The sequence below is a fragment of the Artibeus jamaicensis genome, unplaced genomic scaffold, assembly GCF_021234435.1.
Source record: "Artibeus jamaicensis isolate MK-2021 breed Jamaican fruit bat unplaced genomic scaffold, CSHL_Jam_final contig_327, whole genome shotgun sequence".
Taxonomy (NCBI): domain Eukaryota; kingdom Metazoa; phylum Chordata; class Mammalia; order Chiroptera; family Phyllostomidae; genus Artibeus; species Artibeus jamaicensis.
In genome coordinates, this window is record NW_026521772.1 from 489722 (window position 1) to 510824 (window position 21103).

At 39.9% G+C, this 21103-nt stretch overlaps 1 protein-coding gene across 6 annotated transcripts in view; it reads left to right on the forward strand.

Moving 5' to 3' along the window:
• RABGAP1L (RAB GTPase activating protein 1 like) overlaps positions 1 to 21103 on the forward strand; it is a 425645-nt gene that overhangs the window by 59724 nt on the left and 344818 nt on the right. For all 6 annotated transcript variants that reach the window (XM_037145558.2, XM_037145559.2, XM_037145560.2 and 3 more), the window contains 2 exons: positions 4875 to 5032; positions 6237 to 6347. In XM_037145558.2, the coding sequence (XP_037001453.2) occupies positions 4875 to 5032; positions 6237 to 6347 (269 nt within the window). The remainder of the gene's footprint in view (positions 1 to 4874; positions 5033 to 6236; positions 6348 to 21103) is intronic.

The following is a 21103-nucleotide window of genomic DNA, read 5'->3' on the forward strand; positions in this document are numbered from 1 at the left end:
GAAGATGTCTTCTCAAGTAGGATAAACAGCATGGCTACCACCACCAGCTGTCACTCTCCTGTCCTTATGTCACCGTAGAACCCTGTCAGCAGCAGGTGGTGGCAGAGGGGAACCTGGTGAAGGCAATGGCTTTGTTGGACCTGTGGCAGAAGGACTAGGGGTCTGGCCCCACTGAAGGGTAGCATGTTTCTGACTTGTCACCTGGATGTTCTGTAGCACTCATGGGAGTGAGTCTCAGTTATATAAGGCGGAGAGTTGGGAACCCAGGCAGAAGAGGCCTGAGGCTGGCGATCCTTGTACAGGAGAGTGATGGGCTGGGCGTCTATTGAAAGAAGCAAAATGTCAGGAAGCTTAGAGAAAAAAGCCAAGGAGGCACCTCTTCTGTTGCTATCTGTTTTTAAAGATATTTTAACAGGCTTAGTTGACGCTTTAAGAATTTATTTACATTAGTCAGGGTAATCATTTTCTTCAAAACAGATTTTGATGTTTGTGTTGTTTGTATGTTTTAACATATTCATTACGAACAATTCTCAGTGTTATGTTTTAGAAGCATGGTTGTTAATCATCTGGTATTAGCCATTCAGAGACATTTCATGGTAAATAGCAAAAGTATCATTGGGAAGATCTTAGTTCTTAATGCACAGGTTTTTCTTAGTATTGCGAATATGCCACTATATATTGAAGAAGACCTTGTTCCTCACATGGAAGAATATTTTAAGACATATTTATTGAGATGTTATTTTAGCAAAATACATTACTTTGGAAATTAATTAAACTTTGCTGTTTGTATTTTTTCTTAAATAGATTAAAAAATTTTTTTAAAGTTTTATTTTTTTGGTATGGTACGCCTCTTATCTTAGCCCCTTTAAGTCAGTTACATATTTGAACAAGGTGTTTTTAAAATTTTAACACATACCTTTCTGGGTATATTTTATAGAATGATTTTTCTACATTTATTTCTTGGGTTAGTATTTTCTTGACATATGGTGTTTTTATTTATTTCTTTATTATGTATTTCAACTATAATTTAAATTTAATATTATATTAGTTTCAAATGTACAGCAAAGTGGTTGCACATTTATATAATTTAACCAAACAATTCCCCCCATTAAACACCTGACAGCGACATCCAGTACTTTTAAAAGAGTTGATTCTCTTTCATCAGTGATAGTGAAAAGGGTTTGTTTTGGAAAAGTTGCCTGTGCTATTTATCTTAAGTAAATACCTTTTTGTTTAATGGAGCTTTTTAAAAAAAAACTGTTAACGTGTAATATGTATTACAGAATTTGGGAAACACGGTAATAAAAAAGAAAATAAAAGTTACTCAGATTCCACCAGAGTTGGGGTTTGGTGCATCTCCTTTCCACGCAGCTGCACGCGCCGTCCTCTCTGCGTCTTCAGAAACCTCACAACAGCAGCAGCAGCAGCAGCAGCTCCTGAGGAGTTTTGTGTTTAATTAGTGCTTTCTGTCGGTGCCGCCTTCTGGTGAAGGATTATACTGTATTATTGGTCAATAAACCTTTGCTTTCTGCCAAGAAAAAGCCTATTCTAGTACATTATTTGTGTGTGTGTGTGTGTGTGTGTGTGTGTGTACGTGTGTATTAGTGTGGAATATAGAGAAATGTTTGCCATGGTATGTGTGTATAACTTTTTTCCCATGATACTGGTTACCTAACTACTTCTGATAATTATAGATGTTGGTCATTCTCATTTCTGAAGCTCCTCTACCAATCTGTGGACACCATTCCAGCTTATCTGTCCACTCTAGAATTCACAAATTATTTTAACCTTTTTGTTACAAAGCAACTTGTAAGACACAGTCAAGACTCAATGCAGTTTGATTGCTTTTACTGATGTTAATGTACCATTGTTTCCTTCCTTCAAAATGAGAGAAAGGTAGAGTCTGTGTCCCCCCTCCCCCTCATACTTACCACCCTGGCTTAGGCCCATGTCCTCAACCTTTAAAAAAAGAAATTCCTGAGCCTTGCCCTCTACTTCAGAATTTGCCAAGTCCTTCGACTTTTTCTGGTGTGGTGTGGTGGGCTAGGCTTGCTGATAGCTTTGACACCACAAAAACAAAACAGAAGATATGAGAGAGGAGAAAAAAGAAATATGGTTGTGGTTTGACTCTACAAATGCATTAAAAATTATGTACAGTTATTCCACTTCGCACATGATGTTTCCTTGAAAATGTGCTGAAGTTGGATGTGTAGAAAGGAACCAATGGACTTCACATTCTGTTTGGGGTTAGGAGGTGGGCAGTACCCAAAGAACGAAAAGTAGAGTCCCCATTTACACTTTACTTTGTAGGCATAATCTTCAATGACTGATTCCTAGCATGTTCTTTGGTTCTGTTTTGCTCTATAACACTGAAATTATTGCGCTAAGTCAAATAAGTATCCAGTTGAAAACAAACATTTCTGCTTTTGGCTTACCAAATGAGTCCTCACTTCAAGCACATTTGGCTTACATGTGCTGGAATGTAAGCTCTATGTTCACTGATGTATATAATAGTACGCAGCACCTGTGATAATACTAAGTACATAGTACAGGTTCAAAATATGTTGAATGAATGAGTAAATGTATCAGTGTTTTAATTGTGTAAGATTCGAGGCCCTCAAAATGCACAGGAAACCAATAGGGATGGAAAGGAAACTGGGACTCAAATCAAGGGAGTGGACCAGAAGGAAGAAAAAAATGACCAAACAGAAACATATGAAGAAACAAGAATTCAAAATAATGAGGAGAGGCTTAGGAACCTCCAGGACATCTTTAAATGCTCCAACATCTGAATTATAGGTGTACCAGAAGGGGAAGAGGAACAGCCACGAGTGGAAAACTTATTTGAACAAATAATAAACGAGAACTTCCCCAGTCTGGCAAAGGAAATAGACTTCCAGGAAATCCAGGAAGCTCAGAGAGTCCCAAAGTAGTTGGACCCAAGAAGGAACACACCAAGGCACATCATGATTACATTAGCCAAGATTAAAATGAAGGAGAGAATCCTAGAAGCAGCAAGAGATAAGGGGACAGTCACCTACAAAGGAGTTCCCACCAGACTGTCAGCTGATTTCTCAAGAGACCTTACAGGCAAGAAGGGGCTGGAAAGAGGTATTCCAAGTCATGAAAACCAAAAACCTACAACCAAGATTGCTCTATCCAGCAAAGCTTTCATTTAGAATGGAAGGGCAGATAAAGTGCTTCTCAGATAAGATCAAATTCAAGGAGTTCATCATCACCAAGCCCTTATTATATGAAATGTTAAAGGGACTTACCTAAGAAAAAGAAGATAAAAAATAGGAACAGTGAAAGGACAGCAAACTCACAGTTATTAAGAACCACACCTAAAACAAAAGCAAACTAAGAGGACAGCTAGATCAGGAGCAGAACCATAGAAATGAAGATCACATGGAGGGTTAGCAACAGGGGGAGTGGGAGAAGGAGAAGGGGGGAGAAGGTACAGAAAATATATCATAGACGGTAGGTAGAAAATAGATAGGGGGGAGGGCAAGAATAGTATGGGAAATATGGAATCTAAAGAACTTGAGACACATGTTCATGAACTAAAGGGGGGAATGGTGGGGGAGGGGTATGCAGGGTGGAGGGGAATGAAGGGGGTGGAATAGAACAACTGTAATGGCATAATCAATAAAATATATTAAAAAATGTTTGAGGCCCTCAGTTTTTATTAATGCCAACTGTATAAGATTTGAGGCCTACAGTTTTTATTAATGCCAACTGTGTAAGTCAGTTAATTTAAGAAGCTATTAATTTGACATTGGCAGGGCAGCTTATGTGTGAGTTTGGCTATTGGAGGTTAGAAGATCACTTTTTTTTTAATGTGATAGACTGAATGTATGAGAAAAGGTATACTATATGAATCCAACAAAAATGAGGAAAGATCCCATACTTTAAGAAATTTTGTTGACAAGTGCTCTTGTTTTAAGTGAATTACAAAATATTAGTCCTAGACTAATATAATTCAGTGGATTCAAGTGTGAATCCACTCTATCTAAAATGAAGGATTTATTAATATTCCTCTTTACTTGTTCTTCCCAATGGAAGGTTTTGAAAATATGATCTTTGTAAAATCTTTTTTATTTCATCCTCTTTTCTTTGTTCAACTCCTGAGTGGCTTAAGAGGTTTGGAAGGTCTTTCGTGCTTCAGGGTTACACAGGTGGTATGATGCTTCCTTTGGAACTGAGGGAAAGAATAACTTCTGGGAGAGTGTGGGATTTAGAACGCTGCTCCGCTTTGGGGGAAGAGGGTAATATTTGCGTTTCTATATAAAGTAATCATCAGGGTGGCTTAATACTAGTAAGAGAGAGAAGACCGTTTCAATACAACACTGTTGTGTAACGACACTAGAAGCTCTTTAACCATGTTACCATGTTTGCTTATTGCTAAAAGCAGTATTTGCTTCATTTAATGCCTCATGTGTCTCATCCTGTGATGCTGAGGGAAGTGAAAAGTGAAATTGGCTGCACTGCTACCGTCCATACCCCTTGTTTGCGTGTGTTGATTTAGATGGTGGAAGGTTTAGATGGCAGCATCATCCTAGTAATTTTTAGATTCATTCATTGCAATATAGTATATTCGAACGTCTAGAAACATCTATGAATAGAGTTCTTACGTGAACTTAAATATCTTTCAAAGAAGTCACTATGTTTAGACTATATGTACACTACATATTATAAGCTATGTAACACATTATAAACTTTATTATAAACTGTATGAGTATGCTTAGACTATATCTATCTGCTAAAGAAAAATACGATTATGGAAATTTATGGATTCAAGAATTAGGTGAGAAGGATATCAAAATGCAGTTAAAGTCTTTGCCTGATCCTTCTCCCATTTTTATTCTTTTTAGGTAAGCAGAATTTTATACAGTTTCTGCACAGCATTCAAACGTGCCTCCAGACAAGTGTCTGATGTTAAAGATTCGGTTATTCCGACCCCTGACAGTGATGTGTTTACCTTCAGTGTCTCCTTGGAGGTAAAAGAAGACGATGGGAAAGGCAACTTTAGGTGAGGTTATTGCGAAAAATAGAAATTGGTATTGTGCTTGAACTATGGTGTTGGCTAGCACAAAGATTCTAGAAACGATACAGTGTTTGGATAAAGCTTTAACAGCCTAAAGAAATATTGGACTGGTGAATGAATATGCTTTGCTTTTCTCATGCTTTTCAGATATTTCATGTAAATGATCGTCTTAATATTTAAAAATACTGATCTTCATTACATAAAACTTAGTAAAATAATACAGGTAGCATGGAAAACAGCTATAGTCTTGTCAGTAAGACAATCACTTTTAGTAATTTTCTCTTTGTTTATTTCTATGGGGTATTTTTGTACAATCAATATATATACAAATTTTTCTGTTAACTTTATGATATAAGAATTTTTCCATTAAAATATTCTTAAAGTCATTTTAATGGTTATCAACAGTATATCGTGTGGTTTGACCACCATTTACTTAACCCATTTATTCCATTGTATATTTAGAATGTTTTCTCCAATTCAGAAATAGGCAGATAGTAGGACATGATTGTATTCCAGTGGTCACTCGTGTGCCTTGACTGTGCTTTCAGTGTTACCAGTAATTGTCAGGCAGGCGTTTTATTTGTTTCTGTACAGAAACAAACAAATTTGAGTATTAGGTCAAATAACCTCCTCAAGGTATTTTTCATTTTCAGATAAGATGACCTATATTTTAGACATTTATTGTTTCAATGATAATTCTTCAGAGCAGTCAGTCTGGCCTAGGCTGCACTGCTACCGTCCATACCCCTTTGTCCATTTTTAATTTACGCTTGCCTGGATATGTCGCAGTCATCTCAAGTTCTAGAGGTTTAAAAGTACGCTCTTCTGTTCTTCTGCCTTGGCGTTCGCTATGCTAGAAGAACTCATAACTGCGCTACTAGCTAAACCAGAGATGTGACCGTCTTTAAAAATAATTAAGTCATATTCCTAACTCTGTTATGTTGAAAAACTAAACTTTGAAGTGATGTTATTTTAAAAATCTTGTTTTTAACCTTAGTCAGGTTTTGTTGACTATAAAATTTATAGTTTGTTACTGAGGGGCCAGATGGGAGTTGAGACGTTTTAAGAGTAAAAGTGCTGTTGCTTAAATATCAGTAGTTTGCTGTCCCATTCTGACGTTGGGATAGGTGATCGTATTTTATTGTATTACTTACTGTATTGCTAAGTCCTCTTCTTTTTGCTGTTTCAGCCCTGTGCCTAAGGATAGAGATAAATTTTATTTCAAATTAAAACAAGGAATAGAGAAGAAGGTTGTGATTACAGTGCAGCAACTTTCTAACAAAGAATTAGCCATTGAAAGGTAAGCAGCTTGCTCTGAATGCTGTCAGAACCCATACTGACGATGCTCGGTATGTCAGGAGACGCACTGCCGAGCCTCAGCCGTGCGTGCGGCTCACTCACTGCGCTCTTCACGGTGGTTCCGTTTCTGCACTTGAGGCGGAGAGTGAGGATGAGAGGCACAGCGCTCTGGCCACCCTTAAATAAATTAGATGTCACTGGTTCATTGCAAAGCTTACCGACGGGGCGATAATCATGAGATGGCTTTATTTTTTTGGTAATCACTTCTTCAACTCTGGTCAGATCCCTTTTTTCTGCAGTTCCTTATTTACATGTAAGACATTTATTATTATTAAACAGTGCATGTAGTTAACTGGGATTTTGGAGGCTTTAAAAGATGGGTACATATCTTTTAAATATATAAATGTACACACACACATAATACATACATATATGTGTGGGTGTATTTATATACTTATGTATACATTTGCATATAACAAAAACCTTGTAGGACAAAGCATACTATAAATAAAGTCAATAACAAATGATAAGTACAGAGAAAATATTCATAATATAGATGACAGATAAAAGGTTAATATGTATAGTATATATAAATTTCGTAACAATTGACAGAAAAAAAGGGAGAAAAACAAGCAGGAGTATGAATAGCAAAGCTCTTTACATGGCCAACAAACATGCATTTGTAAAGAGTCCCAATTAAGGTAACAGTAAGATACCTGACTGGCGAATATAACAGGCACAGCTGTGGGGATATGGAGGTGAAGGTAAGGGATGTGTACATGCTCTTTGAAAGCAATCTGGCAACGTCCATGAAGATTAAAAAATGCCTGGAATGGGACACATGGGTCTCATTCTTGGGACTGTATCTCATTGTAAATAAAAGTATACCATTTAAAGGACACTTAAAAATATATTTCTTAAAGCATTTTTTTATAGTGGCAAAACACTGGAAATAAAAACACATACCTATTCACTTGGCTTGGAGGAGCGGGAGAAATTGATGATCGCAGAGAAAAGAAGCTTCTCTGTGAAGGCTGTTGTCCACTGTTGACCACTCCCTCTCCCCCCAAAACCTCCGTTCTCCAGACTGGGGTGAAGGTCAGGGCCAGTCCAGGTTCTGGCTGATGGCATCATGGGAACCTCTGTCCCAACTGAACCTAAGAAAAGGTGTCTGCAGCTTTCTTTAGAGGGTCAGGTAATTGGCTCCACTTTCTTCCCGTCTTTGGTATCAGATGAAAAGTTCTCTGCAGCGTCTTGGTAGAGTGATGCACCTATGTGATTTGTTGGCGAAACAAACACAAAAACCCTACTTCATCACTTTTAAGAGGCACATTTTCATATTTAACATCCCTGAAATTAAGGAGTGTTTAACAGTTGGTGGCATCTTATATTTCTCATGTGTTTTTTCCCCCCTGTCTTGGTAGAATAAAAAATAGTTGTGAGCCTTAAAATTGATGGATTCTTAAAATTGAAGAAAAATAATAGCTGAAGGTAAAGGTATTGTTGATTTTGAGTAGTTTAGTCCTAAAAGAATGATAATGAGATTTAAGATTTTTTTTTTTTTTGGTTAGCAGTAATTACAGCAATGTTTCAGTCTTTTTATTTGAAATTAACTTTCGAACGCATACAAGAGGTAAAGAAATACAACATGTACAGAGAACACTTGTGTTCTCTCTACTCAGAACCATCTATTGGTCGTATTTAGCCCATTAACTTTGCGCCCACTTTCTCAACCTCTCAGTTTCTGTGTCTCTCTCTCTCAGTTTTTCTCTCCCTACTTACCCACATACACATATACACAACACACACACGCATTTGCTTTTCTGAGCAATTTAAGGATAAGTTATATACTTCATGGGGTTTTGTTCTCACGTTCTTCCTTAGGAAGTGGGTGTCTCCTCTGTAGCCACATTATATGTATCTGCAGCAAATTTAGCATTCATGCGATACTGTATTTGACTTGCCATTTGTTTCCGGTTTGTTAGTTAATCCATAACATCCTTTCCTCTTCCAGCTCAGGATTCCCATGCACAGCATTAAGTTGCCATATGTCTTTGCTTCCTTTAATCTGGAAACATTTCTGCAGCCTTTCTGTCTCTTACAAAATGAACAGTTCTGAAAAGCTGTGTCCCTTACCCTTCTTTTAACTTCGCTCCTTTTGGATTGGTTATTCCAGCATTTCCTCATGCTTAGATCCAGGCTGTTAATTCTGTAAGTGAGGTTCCCTTCATGGTGCTGCACGCCTGGAGGTGTTTGGTGGCCATCTCTCCCTCGCTGGTGGTGCTGGTTTTGATGACCTGGTCAGGATGTCTGAATTCTTCACTGTAATTGCTTTATTTCTCCCTTGCAACTAGTAAGCTATCTGTGGGGTTGTCCATGAAAATAGCTTGCTTCTCATCAGAATTCCTCCCTTTATTTATTCATTTGTGATTCTCTTCTGATCCAGTCTTTACTATGATGAATGCAAAATGAGAATTTTCTGTCTCCTGCCCTTTTTCTAGATTTATTAGCCCTTGGTATTCTCATGTAGGCCAGACCTCTCCCTTCTCTTTCATTTATTTATCTACTTCTTATTAGTATAGACTCCTGAATTCCACCCTCCACTCCCTGCAGTAGTTTATAATTCACTATAGTGCTTAATTTCTTTGATGTTGAAATGGTTCCAGAATTCGATGGTGGGAGCCCCCCACATGCTGTGTCCTTGGACACGCCCAGCACGTTCTTCCTGGCGTAACAAAAGGCGTCTCTCCATTGATGCAGTCTGTAGTGACACAGGCAAGGAGGTAGTAGGTGCTGGGGTGAGTACTTTAACCTTCAGTGATTACTTAAGAATCTTGGCGTTTTATGACTGAGAAGTCTGCTGTGCCCCCACTCCAGAGGCCTATACTGTGCGTGCGGGAAAGGTGCCATCCTTGCTTTTTCCAATGAGAAGCCCCCGGTTGGATGAATGAAGATGAAATCATCGAATGCCCAATCATAATATTTTATTGGTTAACTTAAACATTTACATGTACACTTTATACCAGCATTATAAACGTATTATATGAAATGAAAACTTAGAAATGCTACTTTTTTCCCCACTCATATTCATAAGACAACTTCATTCAGAATCTCTTCAATAATCTTCAAATCAGTGTCTTCATTATCACTTCAGCTACTTTTAAAATAATTTTAAGGCATTTTCAGAGCATGTTATCTGAACTTCTGCCTAAGTCGAGATAAAGTACTTTTTGAGTCAGTATATATTGCTATCAATAGAAATTTTACGTAAATCGCAAGTACACATTTGCATAGTATTGGGATAGTTACAAATCATTCTATGTATAGCTGCTTACTGTGAGGGGAAACTCCCCAAACTGGAATTTATTTATTCAAAAACTGCATATTTATTCTTACATGTTTAAACCTCAGTCACCTTCAAATTACTCTCCATTTGATGCAATGTACCCATTGAGACTTTTTTCCCACTGCTCAAAGCAAGTTTTTGAACTTGTTGATTTTGATGCCTTTTAGTGCTTCTGTAGTTTTTTGTTTCACCTCTTCCACATCAGCAAAATGTTTCCTTTTGAGGACATTTTTCATTTGGGGAAACAAAAAAAGCACTTGGGCCGAGATGGGGTGAATGGGAGGGTGGGGCATGGGGGTCATGCCATTTGTGGTCAAAAGTTGCTGAACACTCAGTGCATTGTGAGCAGGTGCACTTGTAAATCACCCATCCCGAGATGGGCAAACATGTCGAAGGAGTCTTCAAAAAAGTTTTTTTTTCCTAAAGCCGGGCATAGCCTCTCACAATGACGCCTGCTGGTACACTGATACAGACGGGTTCCTAGAACACTCACCTAGCAGGGGAAGCCTGTACTACAAGGGACCTGCCTTCCAGAAGATAATTATGTTGCTTTTTGGAGGGGATCCTCCCTCATATATTGCTTTTATTTTAATGTAATTAATCTTTATGATAGTAACAACTGTGAGTTCATATATTCTGCAGTAATCACTAAATCCATGTTAAGTTTCTTTGCTTTTCCACACATCTCTCAGGTGACCTCTGTAAACGTCTACTCTAACATTGACTGAGATTGCTTTAGGCTAACGGGCTTCCTTAAATAATACTTTGTTCAACCTAATGGGCAGACTTTCCTGTGCTGTGTGATATTTTGTAAATACCTGGGTTTATTTTTTCCTTTGGAGGAAAAAACCTTTTCCAGAGAAATACTGGAAAAATCCAGTATTTTGTTGGGTTATTACGTGGTATTCAATATGTTTAAGTCACACGATGTTAAATGGTGGAATTTAAAGTAGTCCACTAGGGGGCAATCTTGTTAAGAGAATTCGTAATACCTCTGAATTGGAAACACTGCTGCTGACAGTTCATTTGTAGCATAAAGGCATTGGTGTGAAAGAAAATCCTTCAAGTTTGATAATTTGTGTTTTATCCTTTAACAGAGAAATGGTTTATCATTTTTAAAAGCAGCTTTTTATCATGTAAAGTTTCCCACATGAACAAAGGTGGCAAGAATAATATACTGAACCCCAGTACACCCATCACCCACTCCAAATGCGAATTGACAATATTTTGGGTTTTTTAAATACTCCTTTTCATTATGAAGGAAGCCAATTGTGCATTCAGGAGTTCAGGCGTTCCTCATACGTACACATTTGATAAATTATACTGCGATGATCCATCCTGACCCCTCTGAAGGCAAATGCGAAGTCATTTTTTCCCATAGTCTTCAGCCTCCACACAGTGCTAGGGGCACAGCTTCGTGTGCAGCTGCCCAGCCCTCACTCAGCCTCACTTAGAGTGAAAGAGTCCTCACTCTTCTGTGCTGAAGCAGTGCGGTTCTGGGTGTTACACAGGGGAGGAAACGGAGGCACAGAGAGGTTAAGTAACTTGCCAAGATCATACGATTAAATACTGGGTACAATCTGATATCAGAATATAGCTTCTTACTCCCTGCTGCCTCTTATAAAACACTTGTTGGATAAATGATTAAGTTTATAAAGCCACGGCTAGTGTGGCTCAGTTAGTTGGGCATTGTCCTGTGAACCATAAGATTGGGAGTTTGATTCCTGGTCAGGGCACATGCCTGGGTTGTGGGTTTGGTCCTCATTCAGCCCAAGTGCAAGAAGCAGCTGATCAGTGTTTTTCTCTGTCCCTGACTACTGGCATTTCCATGGGTTTTGTATCACCATGCATAGAAATTTGCAAAAGATTTACTTGCATACTGCTAAATTGATACGGATTTACGGATTTTCAGAGCTTTATGTAGCATTTAAAACGCACCATTGCACAGCACCCACTTTGATGCTTTGAATGGATTGTTGGTTATACTTGATAACCTGAGAACTGAGTGGGCAGTTTTTTGTTTTCTGCTGTATTATATTTTTGACTAGTTGATTTTTGCCAAGTATGACTTCTTATTTTGTAGTGAAATGATTTAGGAAAAATAATGCTGTATGCATTTAGAAAATGGGTCTCTTTGCAAGTCCTTGAGAAGAAGCAGTGTTCTAATGACGGTAGCTCCAGGCCTGTGGAAGGTTAGCTGGCTCAGCGTTTTCTGTCTGTTAAATCACTCCCACAGACCTGCCCTGGTGTTGACTGTGGGAACTGGGATGAAGGGCACGGTTATTAGATTCATTATAAGCCTTTAACTCTGTACTGAGTGACGTGGGCCAACAGTGCTAGGAAAGAAGGGTTTTTTCCTTTTCTCTGGGTTTGGGGGTGGTGCAGTCATTACATGTACATTAAAATACATAACACGTTATTACTAGAAAGCAATGTGGTCATTTGTAGAGTTACTCAGAGATGTGCCTGTTCTGATTGTAAATTCTTGTTTAGTTCTTAATTCGTGCTTGCTGGTTTATAGCAAAAAACCATATGTAATGAGAATTTGAAGTGTTAAGTACCATACTTCTTAGCATGAGTGATTGACAGTTTCCTCTTCTTGTGCTATTTTCTTGAGGAAATGATTTCCAAGCCAACGAGTAAACAAAAATCAACAGGGGCTCTTCTCTTCTCGCAGCGCCAGTGGTGGTCCAGTGCAATCTGGCATCACTAAGGTAGACGGATGTCGTGTTTGAGCTGTTGATTACTTTGTGCTGCTGTAATTGGACGGCAGGCCATTCTCAGGGTCTTTTGCTGAACTTACCCAGCACTTGTTTTTGCTGATACCCTAGCAAGTTGTTTGGTTTGATTTAGGAGGAAGCTCAAGTCACTGACTCGAAGTTACCTAGATGTTTGTTTGATTGGCATCTTTTATTCTCTGAGTGAGCTAGCATGTCTGTGAAATCGCTTAAGAAAATTAAGAGTTTTAGATGTTCTAATATTTTTCCTTAATGGACATCATTCTTTTCTATCTTGAAAATGAGGAAAAGTTAGTAGAAAGATAGCTCTCTTTTTCCTTAGGAAAATAGGGTATAGTATACAACATGACTGCATTGTTCTCTGGTAGTTACTTAAGGTGCTTTGGAGAGTGAACAATTGGAAGTTCTATCTGTCTTTCAGCCGTTTTACCAGAACCTGTAATCAGGACAGAGTGTCCGGTATCTTTACTGCTGGCTTCTGCAGGCACCCAGGAGAGGGGCCGGTGCACCAGACAGAGCAGTCCGTGTAGTGCTGTTCCCCGTCAGCATCATATGCTAACGAACACCATGTCTTTATACTTGCTCTGCTCTGGATATCTTGGAGTTCATATTTAAACGAACTTTTAAATCGAAAATCATTATGAACTCAGAATAGTATAAGAGAGGCCCGATGGACACTTCCTCAGACGCCCCCACTGGTAACATTGGGCGTGCCCCTACTACACTATGAAAATTAGGGGATTGACACCGGTACAGTCTGTAGATTCCTATGGGAGTTCTTTCCGAATTCTTTTGTAAATAATAAGACACTTCTATAATATAATAATAATTTCTTAATTATTTGTTTTTCTAGAGGCAAGAGATATTTGCTTTACTTAAGGTGACTAATCAATACAGTTATGGACAAAAAAGGGGCTACCTCGTCCTAGATGGAGAGTTCCTGGTTGTTCAAATGCAGAAGTATTTTTTTTATTGAGATCCATTTGACATATAGCACTGTGTAAATGTAGGGTATACAACATACCGATGTAATGTATTTATGTGTTGTGACATGACTGCCATTGTAGTGATAGTTAGCGCCTCTGTCCAGTCACTTAATCATCATTTCTTCCTTGTGGTTGGAGTGATTCAGACCCGGCCCCTTAGCAAGTTTGATTGTAATGCCGTGTCGTCTGCGTTCACTGCACTGCACATCCGGCCGCTAGTGCTTGCTCACTCCTGATCGTGAGTCTGTGCCCTCTCACGGCATCTCTTCTGTTCCCCTGTCACTTAGCACAGTGTCTTCAAGGTCCGTTTATGTTGATGCAGGGGCAGGACTTCCCTCTTGTCATGGCTGAATGACATTCCCTGTGTGTGTGTCACACTTTCTTGATCTCTGCACCCATCCATGGGTGCTGTGGTGGTTTTTGTGTCTTGGCGATTGTGAATGAGGCTGCAATACACACGGGAGTGCGTATGTCTCATATGTACTTGATGTCCTGTTTTCATTTCCTTTGGGGTTGTACCCAGAAGTGGGCTTGCGGGATTACATGTTAGATCTATTTTTAATTCTTTGAGGGACCTCCATATTTTCCATAAGGCTGAATCACTTTATATTCTTGATTTACATTATATAAATTATTTCTTATTTATTGGTATGGGAAACTGTGATTTCTAACATGGCTATTAAATAATTAGAAGAGGTGAGGTATTTTAATTATGTCCTGTGCTGGTTATCAGTTTATTGCTTCTTGCTTCCAAATCTACTGTTTTACTCGGCCAATTTTGTGCAAGCAAACACAATATTGTGCCAGTAGAGGGTGCTGGAGAGACACTGCAGGAGCCAGGGACTGCTCTTTCCTGTTCTGGAGTGATTGTTTCTTGCTGTAAGATTCTGGGACACCCTGTGGTACTGGGCTCCAGCTGGACACCCAGTGTGTGCTGTCCTCCGAGCTCAGTCCTGGTCCTGGCTCAGTGAGACCTTCCATGGCCCTCCAGACACAAACACTGTGGTCTCTCTCCAGGGATCACGCCACTCTGCCAGTGAGCTGGCTCCAGGAGCCCCATTTCCACTGTTAGCCTGCCAGTGCACCTTGGCTGTCTGCACCTCGAGGGTTGTTTCCTGCTTGCTTGTGGCCCAGCTTTGCCTGGACAGCCCAGTAAACTTCAGTAAACTGAGTTGCAGTCCGTCCTCTCCTGTGAGGTATGAATACCAGCTTTAGGGGGAGGATCCTCCTTCTGAGTTTGCTGAGCCTTCAGGCTCTCCCTTAGCTGTAGGGTATTCTTTAGAATTCTGTTTCTCGTTATTCTCCCGTTACATTGAATAATTCTTTATGGTACACCTTTCCTGTTCAAATTATTGTGTTTTCTCACTTCTAATTGGATCTCCACTGGTAGCATCTATTTAAATTAGTACCTGATGAAAGTAACCAGTCTCATAAAGTTCCTGACACATCGTAGGCCTAACTACATGGTACCTGTCAGCAGCAGGTTTTTTCCTGGAATATTTTTGGTTCACAGTGGGTTGAATTAGCAGATGTGGAGCTCACAGATGTGGAGGGCTCACTGTAATTATTTCATATCACTGGTAAACATGGCTTACTTACTACTATTTTGTTCTTACATATAATGGTAATATAGTTTAAAACAATTTTTAAAGATCTTTGGAGGGAGGGGTAGTGCAGGGTGGAGGGGGATAAAGGGGGAAAATGGGACAACTAATAGCATAATCAATAAACTATACTTAGAAAATAAAAATAAAAATTAAAAAAATTTTGGTTCATTTGAAGGGAAGAAAGAGGAAGAACTACATGAAATGTATTTTTATTTAGTAGGATTTTAGGGGATTAATTAACAAAAGTTAAATGTTTTTATTATATGTGATTTTTGTATTTGTGCTTTAAATATTAATTTGATTTTTCTACTTTCTATATGGTTTAATAAGTTTACTTGTCCTTTTTATTCTCATGTTATTTTTCTAATTGTCATTCATCTTTTTTTTAAGGTTTACATATGGATAAATTATTCCTATATCCCATTATAGACAATTGTTATTCTCGTGGTAACTGACCAAAGCTTTACATAGCTTGATTCACTTGTTTTAAGTGAAATTGAGCTTCTGGGGAATCGACATTATTTCACACACAGATGATACTGTTTTATATTAAAGGTTTCTTTACTAGAAATGTCGATAGCAAAGTAGGGCTGTGCAGGCCGGAAACTGCTACTCCTGAGGGTCTGCTCCGGAGCTGGATTCTTGGCCGGTGTCCGGAGGCTTGGGTGTCAGAAGGGTCCCCACCATTCCTGGAATTGACAGCAATGGCTCACTGTGCCCAGACTGTGGGTGCAAACAGCGTGGCTTTTGCTCAGCACCTGCTTTCGGTGGGAGTTTTGGTGCATGGTAGGCCGAGGGTACTTACAAGATCAGCCCCCAATAAAAACCTTAGACACTGAATCTCTGAGCTTCCACGGTAGACATTTCACGCGTCTCAGCTCACTGCTGGAGGGGGTGTGTCCTCCGCGGTTCTGCAGGAAGAGGCGTCTTGGAGTTCGCCCTGCTTTCCTCTAAACCTCACCCCATGCGCCTTTTTCCTTTGCTGATTTTGCTGTGTATCAGTTCACTCTGATAAATCATGGACATGAATACAGGTGTGTGCTGAGTCCTCGTGGCAGAGCTCCACTGGAGTGCTCCCGGGGACCCCAATACAAGGGCGTTTTGTTACGACTAGTTTTTCATGCAGGAATCACATTTAAAATCACTATTTCTGTCTTTGCGTATGTAGCTTTTATAACATAGAAAGTCTGTATTTGCCAAATGGAAGGTCTCTATGAGGACATGGGAAAGCTTTTTGGGACCTTGCCCTCAGAGGAACAGTAGCATTTGTGAGTTGTAGTTATGAGCTAATTTAAAATAAATATAAAGTTGGGTTCAAGTATGTATTCATACTTTGCAAACTCGTCAAACTGGGACATGCAGAAGTAGTCTTTTCTTGATGCACGTTGAGTAAAACCCCCTCCATACTCATGTATTCTGTCCCCCTTTTACCCCCCATCAGTAATAATAAGAGGGTGCCCAGAACCCCACATTCCTCTGATAACTCTACCCCTGCCTGGACCTGGGCACCTTAACTGCCCCAGCTGGAGTAAAGTGGGGTACTGCAGAGCTCTGCATGTTTTTGCCAAGGTCCTTCTTTCTACTCTGAACCTTTAGCCTCACCGAAATCATCTATTTCTATTTTGCTTGTTTCTTTCAGGCCTTATAAGAAGTCTCAGAGTCCTGGGTTTTCCACCAATACTCGGTTTCTAATCCCCATGACTGTGTATATCCCCCCATGTGACACACCCCTCGTCCACCGTGGCCCAACTTTCTCAACCATTCCATTCCCCACTCTGGAACTCCTAGTCCATCATCAGCACAGCTCCTTCGCTCCTCCACCTCATCATCTTCACTTTAGGATCTGGCTGTTGCCTCAGTCCACCGCTCCCCGTACAGCCCTTTTTAATGGTGGGCGTTTCTCACCCTTTGCGCCTCTGGCCTGGAGATGGGCAGGCATCTTTCCCGCATGCCTTTGCTTCTTCCAGACAGTTGTTCCTTCCTCCTTAAAACCCCCAGCTTCAGAGTGCATGCCCTGGTGTTTCACCTCTCTCTCCGCTTTCGTGTTGCTTCCCTCTCTGTCCTTCATGCTCCCCTTCTCATTGCTGTGACCTACACACCCTTGGGGTTCCCATCATTCTTGGAAGATTGAGCTTCTGGCTCACTGTCATTCTAAGTATTAGGCTTCTTTTCATTTTGGGCATTTTTTGTATCTATGTAGATGACTTTTCTGATAATCTAGCTTCTTAATTTCTTGACCTATGCTTGTCTGAAGATCTTGTCCTCTTCCCTACCTCAAACACCTGTGTCTCTGGTCAGAGTGTGGGATCTGTCATTACCAGTATTTAAAGGTCACAGGACAATCATGGTTTCTCTCGTGGAGAAAAATCAATATACGCATAAGGTCACTTTTGTATATAGTGCGCAGTTCCACACATCTGTGCCTAGTGAGGAATGCCTGTGTGTCTTTCTTTCCTTCAGTAAGGCGAAAACAATCCCAGTAGTTTTGTGCAGGAGACTGTTCTAACTATCTTTTGCTTTAACTTCTTCAGGTTGAGACTAACTAGAATTCCAACTTTCATGAAATTATTCAGTGTTTTTATATATTGTTCTGAAAAGCCCTGGTTGAGTTCTAGCTTTTGTGGCTTGCAGTTGTCTGTCCCGCCTGTCGTGCCGTCATTTTTCATTTTTAATGACAGGAGTTTAGGAAGAGACGATTGTCTTGAACTAATATTCGTCGGAGGCCTGCCTCCTTTCTTCCTGTTTTTTACCCAGAGTCTTCATGGACGTGTGTAGAGTCCTAATGATTTGAGGGACAAAAAGGAAAAGTTAAAAAAGGATGTTTCCCATTGCAGCACTTTAACATATCACCTTTGTTTTTCTTACTTATTTTTCCATCATTAACTCTGAAACAACGCTAAATACAGAGTTTTTGTGTCGGTATGGGTGCTAACTTGGTGTTAAAAGCTGTTTTAAAATCCATTTTGAGTAAAATCTCACTAGGTATTATGGAAAGCCAAACTTTTTATTCATATTTATAGTGGTAATTGAAATAATAATCTGTAACTGGCACTACTCTAGTTTGCAGTGTTAATGTGTAATCTGTTCTACCTAAAAACCAGGGAGGCGGCCAGGGAGGCGGCCATGGTATAGTGCAGAAGAGCCCACGCAGTTTGGGAGTCTCAGACACGGGCTTTAGTCCAGTGTTAACAATTTGATAGGTGTGTGGTTTGAGCAAATCACTTCTACTTTCTGGAACAATGGTTTTATTTCTAGGTTATTAGAAGGTGGGTTTGAAATACACATGTCATAATATAGTAATGTCTGACTTAAAGTGAAGTTTCAATAACCAGAGACATGGAAATGTTGCACAGACTGACGGCTGCCAGAGGGCAGAGGTCGGGGGGAGACGGTGGAAAGAAGGGGAAGGGCCTAGTCAAAGAACGTGTACGAATGACCTATGGGTATGGACAACAGTGTGGGCATGCACTGTGGGAGCAGGGGTGGGCCGGGCAGAGGAGGGCGGAGGGGGAAGAATTAGGACAATTGTAATAGAAGAAATGAGAAAAAAAGAAAATAAGACATTCAACAAACAATAGCTGGTATAATTAATGTGATGCTATCATCTCATTCTCAGAGGTTCGATTTCACATTCTGGGCAGGTCAGCTGTTTGCTGCAGTGTGTGATAGATGATGGTGGTTGTGTCTCGCTCTGCCTTGTTAACATTCTGCACTAACATTCAGAGAACTTACCGTATCAGGTTGTAATTGCCTGTTTACTTATTTTTCTCCCCCACTAGACTGTGAGCTCCTTGAGAAAATAGGTGTGAAAGCAATTTGCTGTCTACATTATTTATAGAGTTAATAAGAGAAGGTTGAATGCTTTGAATTCCCCGGTGAAACACTTAATATTTGCCTTAGGTGTTTGTGGTAATAATAATATCTATCTAATTACTGACACATTATTCCTAATAGACCTTGCTTGTCCCCATAGGAAACCTGGTGTGCTTTAATGAAGTATAATTTTGGAAATGACTAATGCAGCTTGATATTGATAGGAAAAAAGTTGTGCAAATTTAGTGCTGGAAGAACCCTCAGAGTGTATCTATTATACTTCTCCTTTCAAAAGGAGGAAGCAGAAGCCCAAGGGGGTTAGGTGCTTTCTCTAAGGTCACACTGCTAGTCGGTGGCAGGATTTTTTATTTATAACCCAGAAAAAGAACAGTGCATCAAAGATCATAAAAATAAGGTAATATGTGTTGCCATTTAAGGAAAACCTAAACTTCCAAGGCTCCTTTTGCAGTTGAGCTTAACACAGGAATATTATATTAAGGAAATATAAAATTGCACCATTTACCTGCAAGTGCTAGACAAACAAAATAAGAGTTAAAAAATTTTTTAAAGATTTTATTTATTCATTTTTAGAGGGGGGGAGGAGGAGGAGAGAGAGGAAGAGAAACATCAATGCGAGGTTGCATCTCATGTGTCTCCTGCTGGGAACCAGCCTGCAACCCAGGCATGTGCCCTGACTGGGAATTGAACTGCATTCCTTTGGTTTGCAGGCTCGCGCTCAATCCACTGAGCTACACCAGCCAGGGCTAAGAGTTTAAATGTTTTTTAAAAAGCAAAAAGAAAGGTAGGGAGGCTGCATACTGAACTGTTAGCACTGGTTTCGAAGGAGGCTAAGATAAAGGAGGGAGGATTACTTTTTTGCTATATACTTTGGTATTCATTAAATTTTTGCAATGAGTATATAGTAGTTTTATAACTTGAAAATCCTATAATACAGGGAATTGTTCTTTTTTTAACCCTCACCTAAGGACATAAGGACATTGTAGAGAGAGGGGAAGGAAGAGGAAGAAAGAGGGGAAGGAAGAGGAAGAGAGAGAGGGAGAAACATCAGTGTGAGAGAGAAACATCAATTGGTGGCCTTTCATACGTGCCCCAACCAGGCACTGAACCCACAGCCCAGATGTGTGCCCTGACGGGGGGGTCAAACCTGCGACCTTTTGAGGTTCCAACCGAGCCAAACCAGCCAGGGCTGGGGAATTGTTCTTTAAAAAATCTGTGAGTGATGAAAACTGAAGCCAAATATACAGTAGTTTTTTCTTATCCACAGTTTCTCTTTCCATGGTTTTGGTTACCCTAGTGAGTCATGGTCCCAAAATATTGAGTGGAAAATTCTAGAAATAAACTATTTATAAGTTTTAAATTGCATGCTGTTTTGTTTTTTTTTTCGTAATATGACAAAATTAGGCCATTTGCACTGCCTGCCTGTTAGTGACTAAGTTGCCCCCTTGGTTTTCAGATCGGCGGTTGAGGTATTGCAGGGCTGGTATCCCAGTCACCCCCATTTTACTTCCCAGTGACCCTCAAGTGCAAGGGGGGTGATGCTGGCATTTGGGACGTGCCAAAGAGAAGCCGTCAGGCGCTTCCTTGAAGTGAAATGTCGTGCATGTGGAGGATAAACATGGGGTGCACGGGGTTGGGTGCTGTCCGCGGTTTCCGGCGTCGCCGCGGGTCTGGGAACGAACCCCTGGAATGTAAGGGGGCTGCTACGGGGGAAAGTCTTCTGTCTCACAGACCTGACTTTCTAGTTGGGGACCACATTTTATATCCGAAAGGAATGAACTTTTTTATTAAAAGAATATAAGGCAACAGTAGAAGAAATAGTACAATGAGCTGCGTGATTAATTAACATTTCATTTATACAGACCATGTTTATTATAGGAGTTCATAGGAGGGAGATCAAATAGTGTATAGTAATCATATTACAATAACAACTATTAGAGTATGATTGCCTCTGTTGTAGTAGATTATGTTTTGTTCAGTGATACAATAATAAACTTGGAAAATTACCCCCAGAGTCTATAGAGATTGTCTTCGTTACATACTAGATTATTTTTGGAGTCCGAAGGGGAATCCTGAGCAAAGTATCCTGAGGTACTCAGAGGAAGAATACACTGTTTTACTGCTTCCCGAGCTCATGTTTGGATAGGATCAGCCACCGGTTCACGGGGAGAAGAGCCAATGCTGCTAGAAAAGTAAACCTTTGGTAAATAACAGAGATCAGATTAAATATTGACTGGCCAGCTACCACA